The 17,374-nt window shown below is 38.1% G+C and overlaps 1 protein-coding gene across 1 annotated transcript in view; it reads left to right on the plus strand.

The window, feature by feature from the left end:
- JARID2 (jumonji and AT-rich interaction domain containing 2) overlaps positions 1-17,374 on the plus strand; it is a 690,587-nt gene that overhangs the window by 227,310 nt on the left and 445,903 nt on the right. The window contains 1 exon segment of the mRNA XM_053714761.1: positions 4,083-4,215. Within this exon segment, the coding sequence (XP_053570736.1) occupies positions 4,083-4,215 (133 nt within the window).

Consider the following 17,374-nt stretch of genomic DNA (forward strand, 5'->3'; position numbering starts at 1 on the left):
GCTTCTCCTTTCTCGTTGGTCCTTGGTCGAATGACTGGAGGTGACGTAGAGGGGAGGAGCTATATAGCAGCTCTGCTGGGTGAATCCTCTTGCACTTCCTGTAGGGGAGCAGATAATATCCCACAAGTAATGATGACCCGTGGACTGATCACACTACAGAAGAAAGGAATTTATCAGGTAAGCATAAATTATGTTTTTTTATTTTGGGGGGCTTTGTTATTTTATTTGGGGGTTTAGATTTGGTGTAATTAGCTTAAATTTCTTGTAATCTTTTTTTATTTTTTGTAATTTAGTGTTTGTTTGTTTTTTGTAATTTAGTTTAGTGTATTTAATTATTGTCATGATACAATCATGTGGAGTAGTTGATGCCTGGATCGGCTGCTCAGCAGAGGTGGTATTGTCTCAGCATGGAAGGGGTTAAGGTGAACTGTTTGTTCTGTGTGTGTGAAATCTGCTGCAGAAAAGCTGTGGGCTGAGCCCCTTCCCCCCTCTTTAAGAATAGTGATGTAGTATAACTGTGTGTAGGAATGCAGAACGCTCCTCCCCTTGGAGACTGATAGTGGTAGTTAAGACTTGTTGGCATTGGCTGAAGTCGTCATAAATTATAAACAGGGCGTTGTCTTTGACAAGACAAAGAGAGAATTTGATTCAAGTATGCAAGAGACAGACTTTTTGGTCAGAACTGCCTTGGGACCAAGAGACTAACATCAGATGGCAGCTCTCCACATACCTTAAGGAATTTGATAATAAGTAAGGTATTGTGTAAATCTTTTCATGTCCCATTTTGTTATTAAAGAACTGTAGCTTTGTAATTGTATGTTGTTTTGAGTGTCTTTATAATTTTGCACTGTGTAACCTGTGTTGATATTTTTGTTATTAAACACATAGAAAATCTCATTCTGTCTTTGGGCTCTAATATCTGAATTCACACTACTGTTGAGACAAGGTTAAAGGCACGTTACCTAAGTATTAAATAGTGTGAGTTTTTAGGGGTTCCCCAGAACTCCCCTTTAATTTAAAAGTTTTGGTGGTGGCAGCAGGGAAATTGTTAATTAGAGCAGTGTGGACAAGAATTGGGGGCTAATGAGGTGTCCCTTCTAAGGTCCTTTTACAGAGTTGCAAGGATAAGGGAACCAGAGCTGTGTGCCATTAGCCCCTTCATGCCCACACCCCTCTATTGTGACGCTGAGAAGGCGTGATTCGTCACAATTATATTTTAGTTTAGATAATTGTAGTTTATTTAATTAATTTATTGATAGTGTAAGTGTATTTGTAACTTAGGTTAGGATTTATTTTACAGGTAAATTGGTAATTATTTTAACTATTTAATAGCTACCTATTTAACTATTTAATAGCTATTGTACCTAGTTAAAATTAAATACCAAGTTACCTGTAAAATAAATATAAACCCTACAATAGCTACAATGTAATTATTAATTATATTGTAGCTATCTTAGGGTTTATTTTATAGGTAAGTATTTAGTTTTAAATAGGAATATTTTAGTTAATAATATTAATATTATTTAGATTTATTGCAATAATAATTAAGTTAGGGGTGTTAGGGTTAGATAGGGTTAATATAGTTAATATATATAATATAATAACTATAATAACCCTAATATAATTAGGGTTAATATAGTTAATATATGTGGCGGCGGTGTAGGGGGTCAGATTAGGGATTAATATATTTAATATAGGTGGCGGCGGTGTAGGGGGATTAGATTAGGGGTTAATATATTTAATATAGGTGGCGGCGGTGTAGGGGGGTCAGATTACAGGTAAAAGATCTGATTACTTTTGGGCAATGCCCCGCAAAAGGCCCTTTTAAGGGCTGGTAATAGAGCTTATTACTTTGGGGCAATGCAGTGTAGGGACACTTTAGTGTTTTAGGGGATAATACATTTATTATAGGTGGCGGCGGTGTAGGGGGATTAGATTATGGGGTAATACATTTAATATAGGTGGCGGCGGTGTAGGGGGATTAGATTAGGGGTTAATATATTTAATATAGGTGGCGGCGGTGTAGGGGGATTAGATTAGGGGTTAATAATTTTAATATAGGTGGCGGCGGTGTAGGGGGATTAGATTAGGGGGTAATACATTTAATATAGGTGGCGGCGGTGTAGGGGGATTAGATTAGGGGTTAATATATTTAATGTAGGTGGCGGCGTTGTAGGGGGATTAGATTAGGGGTTAATAATTTTCATATAGGTGTTGGCGGTGTAAGGGGGTCAGATTAGGGGGTAGTACATATAATGTAGGTGGTGGCGGGGTAGGGGGCTCACATTAGGGGTTAATATAGTTAAAATAGGTGGCGGCGGTGTAGGGGGATCATATTAGGAGGTAATATAGTTAATGTAGTTGGCGGCGGGGTCCGGGAGCGGCGGTTTAGGGGTTAATATATTTATGTTAGGAGTGAGAGGGGGATTGCGGATAGAGGGGTATACGTGTCGGGCTATATTTGGGAGGCGTGTTAGACAGTTACGGGAGATTTAATATTTAGTCAGTTTTTTATGCGGCGGCAGTTTCTAAAGTGCCGTAAGTCACTGCCGACTCCAGAAATTTGTACTTACGCAGATTTCTGGACAGACTTTGTCAGACTTACGGCACTTAAGCAACTGCTGGCGCCGTATATGAGAGAGCTCGATGTGCGAACTGAAACTACGGGCGGCGCAGGTTTCTACGCTTGCGCCGAAACCTGCGCCGTATATCGGATCGCGCCCCTGATGATTATTAAAGAAAAGTGCCGGCAGCTACTGCTTGTTTGGTGCGTCTGTTAAAGCAAACATAAAAAAGACGCTGTTAATTGGCTGTCTTGGATGTCAGTCATATTAATGGATCAATAAGGTTACACAGGGTGTTTTAATCTCGTCATTGATATTTAGAGCTAAAATTTAAACTAAAAAGAGTCAGGATTCACCTGTGGAAGGGAATTTTACAGTTTTTTTTTCTTTCATGATTCAGATAGAGCATACAATTTTAAACCACTTTCTAATTTACTTTTATTAGCAAATCATCTTTGTTCTCTTGGTATCTTTTGTTGAAAAGCAGAGACTTAAGCTCAGCAGCATGCGTGTGTCTGGAGCACTGAATGGCAGCCATTTGCAAGATCACTAGATGGCAGCACTATTTCCTGCCATGTAGTGCTCCAGACACCTACCTAGGTATCTCATCAACAGAGAATACCATGGTAACAAAGTCAATTTGATAATAGAAGAAAACAGGAAACTTTTTTTTAAAATTGTATGCTCTGTTTGAATCGCAAAAGAATCGTTGTGAGTTTCATAGCTTTACCTTGTAGTAACATGAGTACTAGTAAATGGGTACTTAGATTTTGGGGTTATTCTGTTTAATGGATTTGTTGGAAGTTTTTCTTGATCTCACTTCATTAAATGTACACTGTACTGTGTGTATAATTTGTTTCTAGCTCCTTGTTATACTAGCTGCAGAGTATTCTAATTATTATCAAAACATGTACATCATAAGCCCTCCTGGTCACTGGCAGTTCCTCAATAGAGTTTATTGTGATTTGGTAAATGGACAAATATTATTTTTTTTGGGTGGTTTGGAACCTTTGTGTTAGAAATGTATGCTAGAAACAAAAGGACTGAATGCTAATTATACAGAGGGGAAACTTCTATTTTATAGAGGAAAGGTTTACCTTTTTATTTATTTATTATTATTTCTATTAAAAATAACAAAAAATACCTTCCCTTTTTTTTCCCCCTTTCTGAGCTTCGATCTCCAAAAACATAACAGAATATAAAGGAGCTATATTTTACAATGTGTTTCTTTTGATTTTTTTGAAATCTGTACTTGCATTGTATTGCTGTCTTTATTCTTTAGTATTTGATGAATACAAATAAATTTAATTCACATTTTAAAGTATCTGCAGATAAATTGTACCAGGCCAAAACAACATTTTTTTTATTTAGCATATTAAAATACATTTTGTAGCCATTGTGTAATGCATTGTGATCAGAATGTGACTCCTAAAATCAAACAAAATGTGTCGAGCTCTGCTGTAAAGTATAGTAAACATATACCCAGATTCATTAAACCTTTTCCCCCTCTTTGTTTAGGATGACAGTGATGGTATCCCATGGTCAGAAGAAAGGGTGGTGCGGAAGGTGCTTTATCTATCTCTCAAGGAGTTTAAGACGGCTCAAAAGAGACAAAGTGACTGCATTACTGGGAGCTTCAAAGCTCCAAATGGTGAGTTCAGACTTACATGCATGACTTGCAGTTCTCATTAAATGTGTCATTAAGACACATTTGCACAATGTTGTTGAACCTCCGACTAGCTCACAAAATCTTAACTTGCTTGTTCCTTGAATGCTGGAGAATAAAGGTATATTGACCTCACAATAAAGAATATAAAAGTGCAAAAATAAAATGCACTGGTATGTTAGTGTCACAGCCAGGGATGTACTCACCACCACCTCGGTCTGTGGGACTTTTGACAGCAGACAGGGTTAGTAAATCCCAACCATTATAACCAGCGTACACCACAGGGTAAACTAAACACTTGAGCGACAATTTGCTACAGGCAGGGCTAAATGTGTACCTTTGCCACAGACAGAGCTACTTGCTAAGCTGTGACAACAGGGAGAGTGCGGGCATGACGGGATTAACTTTACAGAGGGTCTCCAGCAGCCTTATTCCAAATAATTACCAGTGCATAAGAGCCAACCCACATTAATCCCCAAAATCCTGCTAACCCTACCCCAAACATTAACATTTGTTGCCACCCCAAAAATGTATTATTCAGGGCTTATGCTTAATGCAGTTGCATTAAACCCAACAAGCAAACAAATTTATAAAGAAATAGTGCTTTGGTAACGTTATTCCCTAGCTTAAAGGGACATGAAACCCATTTTCTTTCATGTAATTGGCAAGAGTCGATGAGCTAGTGACATATGGGATATACAATCCTACCAGGAGGGGAAAAGTTTCCCAAACCTCAAAATGCCTATAAATACACCCCTCACCACACCCACAATTCAGTTTTACAAACTTTGCCTCCTATGGAGGTGGTGAAGTAAGTTTGTGCTAAGATTTCTATGTTGATATGCGCTTCTCAGCATTGTTGAAGCCCGATTCCTCTCAAAGTACAGCGAATGTCAGAGGGACGTGAAGGGAGTATTACTTATTTGAATACGATGATTTCCCTAACGGGGGTCTATTTCATAGGTTCTCTGTTATCGGTCGTAGAGATTCATCTCCTACCTCCCTTTTCAGATCGATGATATACTCTCAATTTACCATTACCTCTACTAATAACTGTTTTAGTACTGGTTTGGCTATCTGCTATATGTGGATGGGTGTCTTTTTACTAAGTATGTTTCTATTACTTAAGACACTTTCAGCTATGGTTTGGCACTTCTTGAAAAAGTCTGGTGGAGGCCAGAGGAAACGCATTGAGGCATCTGTACTCACCCCCGTTAAGACTTTCAGAACAGCTGACCAGCTGCAACACGAATGAATTTTATGCATTTGGCTTGAGGAACAGCGGACTGACTGACTAAAGATCCCAGTGTTTCCGGCAGCTCTGCATACACCTTAACTGTGGGGGAGTCTCTTTACGGTGATATAATCACACACTGCATCTAATTGTTTTTATCCTGTACGTTTATTATTGTTTATGCGCTTTTATCTTTTAGTAAAGACTTATAGTCTTAGATTGGGCTGTGCGCTCTTGTTCCTTTTGTATTTCACAATACTCCATTGATGTTTGCCTCCTGCTTTCTTCTCTATCAAGAGGCCTATGCTTTTGCATTTTTTCCCATTCCTGAAACTGTCATTTAAGGAAATAGATAATTTTGCTTTATATGTTGTTTTTTCTTTTACATTGAGCAAGATGTCCCAATCTGATCCTGTCTCTGAAGTTTCTGCTGGAACATTGCTGCCTGACATCGGTCCTACCAAAGCTAAGTGCATTTGTTGTAAAATTGTAGAAATTATTCCACCGAATGTCATTTGTAATAGTTGTCATGATAAACTTTTACATGCAGATAGTGTTTCTATCAGTAATAGTACATTGCCAGTTACAGTTCCTTCAACTTCTAATGTGCATGATATACCTGTAAATTTTAAAGAATTTGTTTCTGATTCTATTATGAATGCTTTGTCTGCATTTCCACCTTCTAATAAACGTAAAAGGTCTTTTAAAACGTCTCATTTAGCTGATGAAATTTCAAATGACCAACAACATAATAATTCATCCTCTTCTGATGAGGATCTATCTGAAACAGAAGATCCTTCCTCAGATATTGACACTGACAAATCTACTTATTTATTTAAAATAGAGTATATGCGTTCTTTATTAAAAGAAGTGTTAATTACTTTGGATATTGAGGTAACCAGTCCTATTGACGTTCAGTCTAATAAACGTTTAAATGCTGTTTTTAAACCTCCTGTGGTTTCCCCAGGTGTTTTTCCCATTCCTGAGGCTATTTCTGATATGATTTCTAGGGAATGGAATAAGCCAGGTACTTCCTTTATTCCTTCTTCAAGGTTTAAGAGATTGTATCCTTTACCAGCAAAATCTATAGAGTTTTGGGAAAAGATCCCCAAAGTTGATGGGGCTATTTCTACTCTTGCTAAACGTACCACTATTCCTATGGAAGATAGCACTTCCTTTAAGGATCCTTTAGATAGGAAGCTTGAATCTTATCTAAGGAAGGCCTATTTATATTCAGGTAATCTTCTCAGACCTGCTATTTCTTTGGGTAATGTTGCGGCTGCATCAACTTTTTGGTTGGAAAATCTAGCGCAACATGAATTGGATTCTGACATATCTAGCATTGTTCGCTTACTGCAACATGCTAATCATTTTATTTGTGATGCCATTTTTGATATTATCAAAATTGATGTTAGATCAATGTCTTTAGCTGTATTAGCTAGAAGAGCTTTGTGACTTAAATCTTGGAATGCTGATATGACATCTAAATCTAGATTACTATCTCTTTCTTTCCAAGGTAATAATTTATTTGGTTCTCAGTTGGATTCTATTATTTCAACTATCACTGGAGGAAAAGGAGTTTTTTGCCTCAGGATAAAAAACCTAAGGGTAAATCTAAGGCTTCTAACCGTTTTCGTTCCTTTCGTCAGAATAAGGAACAAAAACTCAATCCTCCTCCCAAGGAATCTGCTTCCAGTTGGAAGCCTTCCTCCAATTGGAATAAATCCAAGCCATTTAGGAAACCAAAGTCTGCCCCTAAATCCGCATGAAGGTGCGGCCCTCATTCCAGCTCAGCTGGTAGGGGGCAGATTAAGGTTTTTCAAGGATTTTTGGATAAAATCTGTCCAAAATCATTGGATTCAGAGCATTGTCTCTCAAGTGTATCGAATAGGATTCAAAGTAAGACCTCCTGTGAGAAGATTTTTTCTCTCACACATTCCTGTAAATCCAGTAAAAGCTCAGGCTTTTCTGAAGTGTGTTTCAGACCTGGAGTCTTCAGGGGTAATCATGCCAGTTCCTCCTCAGGAACAAGGTTTGGGGTTTTATTCAAACCTATTCATTGTACCAAAGAAAGAAAATTTGTTCAGACCAGTTCTGGATCTGAAAATTTTGAATAGTTATGTAAGAGTACCAACTTTCAAGATGGTGACTATAAGGACTATTCTGCCTTTTGTTCAGCAAGGACATTATATGTCCCCAATAGACTTGCAGGATGCATACCTTAATATTCCGATTCATCCAGAACACTTTCAGTTTCTGAGATTCTCTTTTCTAGACAAGCATTACCAATTTGTTGCTCTTCCATTTTTCCTAGCAACAGCTCCAAGAATCTTTTCAAAGGTTCTGGGTGCCCTATCTGTAATCAGAGAACAGGGTATTGCAGTGTTTCCTTATTTGGACGATATCTTGGTACTAGCTCAGTCTTTACATACTGCAGAATCTCACACGAATCAACTAGTGTTTCTTCAGAAACATGGTTGGAGGATCAATTTACCAAAAAGTTTCTTGATTCCTCAGACAAGGGTCACTTTTTTAGGCTTCCAGATAGAGACAGAGTCATGAACACTGAATCTAACAGACAAGAGACGTTTAAAATTAGTCGCAGCATGTCGGCTCCTTCAGTCTCAGTCATTCCCTTCAGTGGCTATGTGCATGGAAGTTTTAGGTCTCATGACTGCAGCATCGGACGCAATCCCCTTTGCTCGTTTTCACGTGAGACCTTTACAGCTATGTGTATGCTGAATCAATGGTGCGGGGATTATACAAAGATATCACAATTAATATCCTTGAATCCCAATGTACGACACTCTCTGACATGGTGGATAGATCACCATCGTTTGGTTCAAGGGGCTTCTTTTGTTCGCCCAACCTGGACTGTGATCACAACAGATGCGAGTCTTTCAGGTTGGGGAGCTGTTTGGGGGTCTCTGACAGCACAAGGGGTTTGGAAATCTCAAGAGGCAAGATTACCAATAAATATTTTAGAACTTCGTGCAATTCTCAGTGCTCTTCAGTTCTGGCCTCTGCTAAAGAGAGAACCGTTCATTTGTTTTCAGACAGACAATATCACAACTGTGGCTTATGTCAATCATCAGGGTGGGACTCACAGTCCCCAAGCTATAAAAGAAGTATCTCGGATACTTGCTTGGGCGGAATCCAGCTCCTGTCTAATCTCTGCGGTGCATATCCCAGGTGTAGACAATTGGGAGGCGGATTATCTCAGCCGCCAGACTTTACATCCAGGGGAGTGGTCTCTCCATCCAGATGTGTTTTCTCAGATTGTTCAGATGTGGGGGCTTCCAGAGATAGATCTCATGGCCTCTCATCTAAACAAGAAACTTCCCAGATACCTGTCCAGGTCCAGGGATGTTCAGGCTGAAGCAGTGGATGCGCTGACACTTCCTTGGTGTTATCAACCTGCTTACATCTTCCCGCCTCTAGTTCTTCTTCCAAGAGTGATTTCCAAAATCATCATGGAACAGTCTTTTGTGTTGCTGGTGGCTCCAGCATGGCCACACAGGTTTTGGTATGCGGATCTGGTTCGGATGTCCAGTTGCCCGCCTTGGCCACTTCCGTTACGGCCGGACCTACTATCTCAAGGCCCGTTTTTCCATCAGGATCTCAAATCATTAAATTTGAAGGTATGGAAATTGAACGCTTAGTTCTAAGTCATAGAGGTTTCTCTGATTCAGTGATTAATACTATGTTACAAGCTCGTATATCTGTCTCTAGAAAGATTTATTATAGAGTTTGGAAGACTTACATTTCATGGTGTTCTTCTCATAAATTCTCCTGGCATTCTTTTAGAGTTCCTAGAATTTTGCAGTTTCTTCAGGATGGTTTGGATAAAGATTTGTCTGCAAGTTCCTTGAAAGGACAAATCTCCACTCTTTCTGTTTTATTTCACAAAAAGATTGCTATACTTCCTGATATCCACTGTTTTGTACAGGCTTTAGTTCGTATTAAGCCTGTCATTAAGTCAATTTCTCCTCCAAGGAGTCTTAATTTGGTTCTGAGGGCTTTACAGGCTCCTCCATTTGAACCTATGCATTCTTTGGACTTTAAACTACTTTCTTGGAAAGTGTTGTTCCTTTTGGCTATCTCTTCTGCTAGAAGAGTTTCTGAGCTATCTGCTCTTTCTTGTGAGTCTCCTTTTCTGATTTTTCATCAGGATAAGGCAGTTTTGCGGACTTCTTTTCAATTTTTACCTAAGGTTGTGAATTCTATCAACATTAGTAGAGAAATTTTTGTCCCTTCTTTATGTCCTAATCCTAAGAATTCTTTGGAGAGATCCTTACATTCTCTGGATGTGGTAAGAGCTTTGAAATATTATGTGGAAGATACTAAAAATTTCAGGAAGACTTCCAGTCTATTTGTTTTATTTTCTGGTCCTAGGAAAGGTCAGAAAGCTTCTGCTATTTCCTTGGCTTCTTGGTTGAAACTTTTGATTCATCAAGCTTATTTGGAGTCGGGTCAAACCCCGTCTCAGAATTACAGCTCATTCTACTAGATCAGTCTCCACTTCATGGGCTTTTAAGAATGAAGCTTCAGTTGATCAGATTTGCAAAGCAGCCGCTTGGTCCTCTTTGCATACATTTACTAAATTCTACCATTTTGATGTCTTTGCTTCTTTGGAAGCAGTTTTTGGTAGAAAAGTTCTTCAGGCAGCTGTTTCAGTTTGATTCTTCTGCTTTTTGATTTAAGTTTTTTTCTTTCAAAAGTGAAAATAAACTTATTTTTGGGTTGTGGATTATTTTCTCAGTGGAATATGGCTGTTTTTGTTTTATTCCCTCCCTCTCTAGTGACTCTTGAGTGGAAGACTCCACATCTTGGGTATTGATATCCCATATGTCACTAGCTCATGGACTCTTGCCAATTACATGAAAGAAAACATAATTTATGTAAGAACTTACCTGATAAATTCATTTCTTTCATATTGGCAAGAGTCCATGAGGCCCACCCTTTTTATGGTGGTTATGATTTTTTGTATTTCCAAATTTCCTTTGTTGATTCTTTCTACTCCTTTCTTTATCACCCCACTTCTTGGCTATTCGTTAAACTGAATTGTCGGTGTGGTGAGGGGTGTATTTATAGGCATTTTGAGGTTTGGGAAACTTTGCCCCTCCTGGTAGGATTGTATATCCCATATGTCACTAGCTTATGGACTCTTGCCAATATGAAAGAAATTAATTTATCAGGTAAGTTCTTACATAAATTATGTTTTTTTTTTTTTCTTTCATGATTCGGATAGAGCATGCAATTATAAACTTTCTAATTAACTTTTTTCTCTAATTTGCTTTGTTCTTTTGGTGCCCATTGTTGAAAAGCATACCTAGGTAGGCTCAGGAGCTGAGAGGTGGCTGCTGATTGCTGGCTGCACATATATGACTCTTGTCATTGGTTAAACTGATGTGTTGCTTTGGGGCAATAAAAAACCAAGGATTAGCCTGAGTAGACTGACACAAAAGCGGTCACATGCAGGTTTAGCCTTGCCAGATTTTAGATTATATAACTGGGCATGTTTAGCCAAGTTAGCTTTCGACTGGATTACGGAGTCAAATAAGTTTGTTGCGCTGGAGTTAGAATCATTTCTGATTTCTCCTTTTGCATTAAAAGCTATCCTTCACTGTTCTTTGAAAAGTTTGCCGTTAAATGTTTGTAAATTGATCTCCTTTAAAAATGTCATTGTGGCATGGCATAAAATCTGTCGGGTTTTAAAAATCTCACCAGTATTTTCTGAGTTTCTCCCGATAGTAGGTAATCCTGAATTTATGCCTGGTATTAATCAGCGAGCTTTTAGGCTTTGGGCAGAAACAGGATTGGTCTATATCCATCAGTTATTTGACTCTAATCAATTGCTTACATCAGAGTTACTGTTTCGGAAATTCGATTTACCTAGTTCAAATTTGTATGCTTATTTTCAGCTACGACATTATATATTTAATCAGAGGTGGGACACAGTAGTATTCCTTGACTGGATAGACATTGAGAGTATAATTCGCCAATTCTCGCTAGGTCTTTCTTCAATATCTTTGATCTATGACATTCTCTTGGCTAAACAGGGGGAATTATGTATAGATAAATTATATAATTTTTGGAAAAGGTATTTCCCGCATTTAGAGGAGAACAGAATTGAGCGAAGTTTTTTGGAACTAGAAAAGTTACAGATTTCTGCTTCATGGAAAGAAGCCCATTTTAAATTAACAACTATTACCTCGCCCCTGATAAAATGGTCAGATTTTACCCGACTCAAGCTTTTTGTTGTCCGCGCTGCTCCCTTGATAAGGCTGACTTTTTTCATATGTTCTGGTCGTGTCCTAAAGTACAACAGTTTTGGCAAAAGATCAGGTTTTGGTATGGCAAGTTGTACAAAGATTTAAGCCTGTTCTCGGCTGAGGAGATATTTCTTTTATCGAACCCGGATCTCCGACCAAATTGTCTGGTAAAGATATTCAATACAATAATTTTGACAGCAAGACAGTTAATAGCTAAAGTTTGGAGGAGTCACGCAGCTCCGAGTTTTTCTTCCTTCGTTAAAGAAATTCAATTTCAGATTTTATTCGAATCTTTCCACACTAAATTTTTAGTGGACAGTAGGGTAGGAATTTTCCTCCGGGATTGGCTACCGTTAATTAGGTCTTACCCTCTTCCTATTCAAAGACTCATTTTATTGCCTTTCTTAAACTCTATACCCTTCCTAGAATTGGTAATACTTGAGCTATTCCCTCCAGCTTGGGTAATTGGTTATCGTGAAATAATTATGTGAGACGCGGGATGGGGGTTATGAATATTTTGTGGTAATTCCTACATGCGTACAGGTGTATATGTCCTATGGGGGAAGGAGGATCGGACGATAAAATAACAATAGAGGGAGGGAGGAGGGAGAGGGGAGGAATTTAATTTTGAAGGAGAGGGGAAAGGGGAAGGACCCCCCTTTTTTTTTTTTTTCTCTTCTTTTTCTCTCGTTGTTGTGTTTTGTTTTATTGCCATAGTGGGAAAAAAAAAACCCAACCGTGAATACACTAAGCTTTTATTTTTGGCTAAAAAAATAATTATTTCAGAGTAAATTTAGCCCAAGAGTTATGCTAGGATATGCAAGTAGTTTTATTTTGCTCGACGTAGATGTATATATGCTTGATATACTACGTTTATTATATGGGCATTTTTTTCGTTCTGCATTTGTTTTTGTTTTTTTCCTTTCTTGTTCTGTATGGCCATTTTGTTTATTCTGCAATTCTGTATACTCTGTTGGATTAATAAAATATTATAAAAAAAAAAAAAAAACTGATGTGTTGCTCCTTCAATAAAGGATAGCAAAAGTGATGATAGAAGTAAAATGGAAAGTTGTTTACAAATGCATGTTCTAAATCATGAAAAAAAAAATGTTGGGTTTCATGCCCCTTTTAAGAAAGCTGTGCACTCAATTACTAGATACAACAAGGTTTTTTTTTGGTTAAGCCCACCACAAAAGGGCTGTTTAATCTTAACACACATATTGTGGGAGTGCTACCAAAGTGACCAAAACAATTACAAAACAACAAAAAAGTATTGGTGCACATTCAACCACTTAAGTCCACATATTTATAGCATATTTATATATACTTCAGTCTGCTAGATATACTTACATAGTTCAAATAAAATTGGGATTAACATCTCACAATAATATTGACTTTTATTTATGCTGCAAAAAATTGCCTGTTTAAATTTAAATAGGGATCTTAGTCACACAATATGATCATATTCTGCTAAGCCAGTCACCACTTACAAGGTGTCCCACGATAGACTGGTCCTAACACTAATCAGTTTCCACACTGCAGCAAATCATGTCTACACAGAGTGAAACTCCCTAGCTTTATATGTATACCACAGTTATACTGTCTGGGACACACCAGGGCTGGGTGGTGTGCATTAACCAAAAAGGGGGGTGGGGGGTGGATTTGGTCAACTCTCTATTCAAAAGATACAAGGTTTTTTTTTTTTTGTTAAGCCCACCACAAAAGGACCGTTTACTCTTAACACACATATTGTGGGAGTGCTACCAAAGTGACCAAAACAATTACAAAACAACAAAAAAGTATTGGTGCACACCCAACCACTTAAGTCCACATATTTATATCATATTTATATATACTTCTTTCTGCTAAATATACTTACATAGTTCAAATAAGATTGGGATAATCATCTCGCAATAATATTGACTTATATTTATGCTGCAAAAAATTGCCTCTTAAATATGCTTTTAAATTTAAATAAAAACTTCTATCTGCTAAATATACTTACATAGTTTTTTTTTCCACTCAATTACTAGAGCACAAAGACAGATCTGATTAAATTTATATTTTGATCTGAAAAAGGTTCACAGCCAACATGGTTATTTTAATATACTTTTAACCTCTCTGATTACCTTGTATGTTAGCCTCTCTTGACAGCCCACTGATCACATCGCTATTTATTATCTATTGACTTGCATTTTAGCCATTTGGTGCAGTGTCAACCACTCTGGAGAGAGCACAATGTTATCTATATGGCCCACATGGATTAGCAGTCTCTTGTTGTGAAAAGCTAATAAAAAAGCATGTGATAAGAGGCTGTCTGCAGTGGCTTACAGGTTTAAAGGTTATAAAGTATATTAATATAAGAATGTTGGTTGTGCCTAACTGGGGAATTGGTAGTAAAGGCATTATCTATCTTTTTAAACAATAACAATTTTGGTTTTGACTGTCCTTTTAAGTTACTTTATCTTACCCTGGTCTGGTTTGCCTGTTTGATTAGAGATATTTGCCCTAGGAAAACAAACACACACCCCTGAAACATACAATCTGTCCAGTACATAAATATTTGGTCATAATACTTTTCATTACTGAGTAAGCAATCTATAGTCACTAAACATCATACCCCCATTTAAACTGGCTGGCATCTTCCATGTAGCATCTTGCCCCCTGACCCTACCTAGGCATGTTTGGGTCCATTGGATAACTGTTTTACCCAGCTCCTAAAATATGTGATTATGAATAGCTATATTCATATTCTTATTGCTGACTATGTAGTGGAGTCGCTCCTCATACCTAAATTCTCCTCTATTCTGGGTTCTAGGCCATAAACAATTGGACAGTGTTAGATGAGGAGATCAGCAATATCACCTAGCTGCTTCATAGTTAATTAAGCTTTCATGATTCAGATAGAGTATGCAATTTTAAGCAACTTTCTAATTTACTCCTGTTACCAATTTTTCTTCGTTCTCTTGGTATCATTATTTGAAAAAGCAAGAATGTAAGCTTAGGCTATCCAGATGCTGAACCAAAAATGGGCTGGCTTCTAAGCTTTACATTCAGCTTTTTCCCAATAAATCTACTGAGAGAACGAAGAAAAATTGATAATAGGAGTAAATTAGAAAGTTGCTTAAAATTGCCTGTTCTATCTGAATTATGAAAGTTTAATTTTGACTAGACTATCCCTTTAAACATTTGGTTGCCTCCTGTAGTGCCAAGTTTTCTGCATTAATCCCTTAGAAGATAGTAGAAAAAAAATCATGCCTTTGCATGACAGAGCAATTTATTATTTCACTATTGTTTGCATTTAACAGCCAAACTGGATTGCAACACATAGTTAAAGTAATGCACTACTGTGAGCTAGCTGAGCACATCTGGTAAATTTAATATCAATAATTTAAAAGTTTCTTAAAATTACACACTCTATCAGAATAGTGCAAGTTTAATTGTGACTTTTTCTATCCCTTTAAAAGGGACTGTCAACACTAATATTGTTTTTGTTTAAAAAGTTAGATAATGCCTTTACTACCCATTCCCCAGCTTTGCACAACCATCATTGTTATAATAATATACTTTATAACATTTAAACTTCTAAATTTCTGACTCTTTCTAAGCTACTATAGACATCTTAATCACATGCTTTTTTATTTGCTTTTCACAACAGGAGACATGTGGGCCATTTAGATAACATTGTGCTCACACCCGTGGGTTCTGCACAGCTTAAATGCAAGTCAATAGATAATAAATAAAGTCATGTGATTTAGGGGGCTGTCAAAAGAGGCTTAGATACAAGGTAATCACAGCGGACAAAAGTATATAAATATAACCATGTTGGCTGTGCAAAACTGGGGAATGGGTGGGTAATAAAGGGAATATCTATCTTTATAAACAATAAAAAAAATTGACATGACTGTCCCTTTGAGTAATAAAATTTAACCTTGCACTATATATTTATTTTTGTCTGACATTGCTGTAAATTCCCTCTGAAAATTGTCCTTGTTTCTTTCTAATGGTAGTGAGAGTCCACAAAATCCTATTCTTACAAGTGGGATTTCAACACCTGGCCACCAGGAGGAGGCAAAGACACCCCTACCAGAGCATTAAAGTTTCCCTCCATTTCCCCTTCCCTCCCAGTAGTTCTTTGCCTCGTCTAGGATGTAGGCAGAGAATGGAGATGCTCTGAAATTTTGTGTATTTTAAAAGGTTAACTCTCAATGGATAGTTCCTTGAAGAGAGGGTTTGGGAGCTATCACTGTAATCTTATATATGACAGTATAAGGGTCTCGCAGGGAAGTTCCCTAGCCTCCCCTGTATGCCAGTGATGTCCTTTCTCCCTTGGATCTGTCCATTTCTGTCAGTGACAGGGGACTAACACTTGTGTTTTTTCTATTGCAGGACCTTGGGACCACTGGAGATCTGTTAAGATGTGAGTCCCAAGCATCCTCTGATACATGCTAGTTGCCTAATATCTCTACTACTTATAGCCAATACTGCCACATGGCTAGTGCTTATTTGCAGTGGCTCAATATATATACAGGAATTATGCTTCTCCAAGGGAAGTACTCTGACTGGGTCACTGTGGGGGATTCAGTATGTGTTTATTGGAGCTGTGGGTCATGGCTTTGCCTTCAATCCTATGGGTTCTGTGGGTGCACACATTTTACTTTATCTCTTACTCCTTGCGAGTGTCTCACTGCTCTGTTCATAGAGTGACTTAGAGGCCCTCTGCCGCAATACGACTCAGAGCGCGACTCTGTGTGGTTTAGAGCTTGTCTTCTCTACTGCAGTCTGTGTGAGCAGTGGTGCAGGGGGCTTTATGGAGTCTCTGCTAATTAAATGTATAACTCGGCAGAGTGCGCCATTTTAGCCTGTCCTGTGGGGTTAGATAGTTAATGGTTTTCCCGCCGCAGGACAGTTTTCAGCTCGCGTTCCGCCCTTCCTTTTTCTCCTTCTGCTATCTCTCTGACTGTGTGGCGCAGTTCACAGTGCGTGACTAGCTAACAAGAGGGGCTAAGACTACCAGAGAGCTTGTGTTAGGCAAAATATTTCATTGTGATTTCTTTACAACTACATTTATCTTCTTATACACTGCAGGAATTTTGTTATTTGTTATCATTATTTTGTGTATGTATTATAGTTCTCTGTAGGGAGAATTCTTGTGAGTGAGGGGTAGTATTGTTATTATTATTATCATTTATTTGTATAGGGCCCCCAAATTCTGTAGCGCTGGGTACAGTTATAGGGGTATACAATGACAAGGATTTGTGATAAAATACAAAACATAACAAAACTAAATAAATCTAGTACAGGAGGAAGAGGTCCCTGCTCCGGAGAGCTCAGTCTACAGGTTTAGGGTGCAGAGACATAAGGTTGGGGGTAGCTTGTCACATCGGTTGTAGTTGCAGCAGTTTATGTATTAGTTTGGTTAGGATGAGAGATGGAGGAGAGATGGTAAGCCTCTCTGAATAGGTGGATTTTAAAGGAGCGTCTGAAGCTGTACAAGGTTAGAGACAGTCTTATGGAGCGGGGTAGAGAGTTCCAGAGGATAGGAGCAGCACGTGCAATGTTTTGGAGACGGGAGATAACAGGAGTGGAGGGACGTAGGTCAGAGGTTGATTGAAGAGGACGGGCTGGGGAATAT

The sequence above is a fragment of the Bombina bombina genome, chromosome 5 (genome assembly GCF_027579735.1).
Source record: "Bombina bombina isolate aBomBom1 chromosome 5, aBomBom1.pri, whole genome shotgun sequence".
NCBI lineage: Eukaryota > Metazoa > Chordata > Amphibia > Anura > Bombinatoridae > Bombina > Bombina bombina.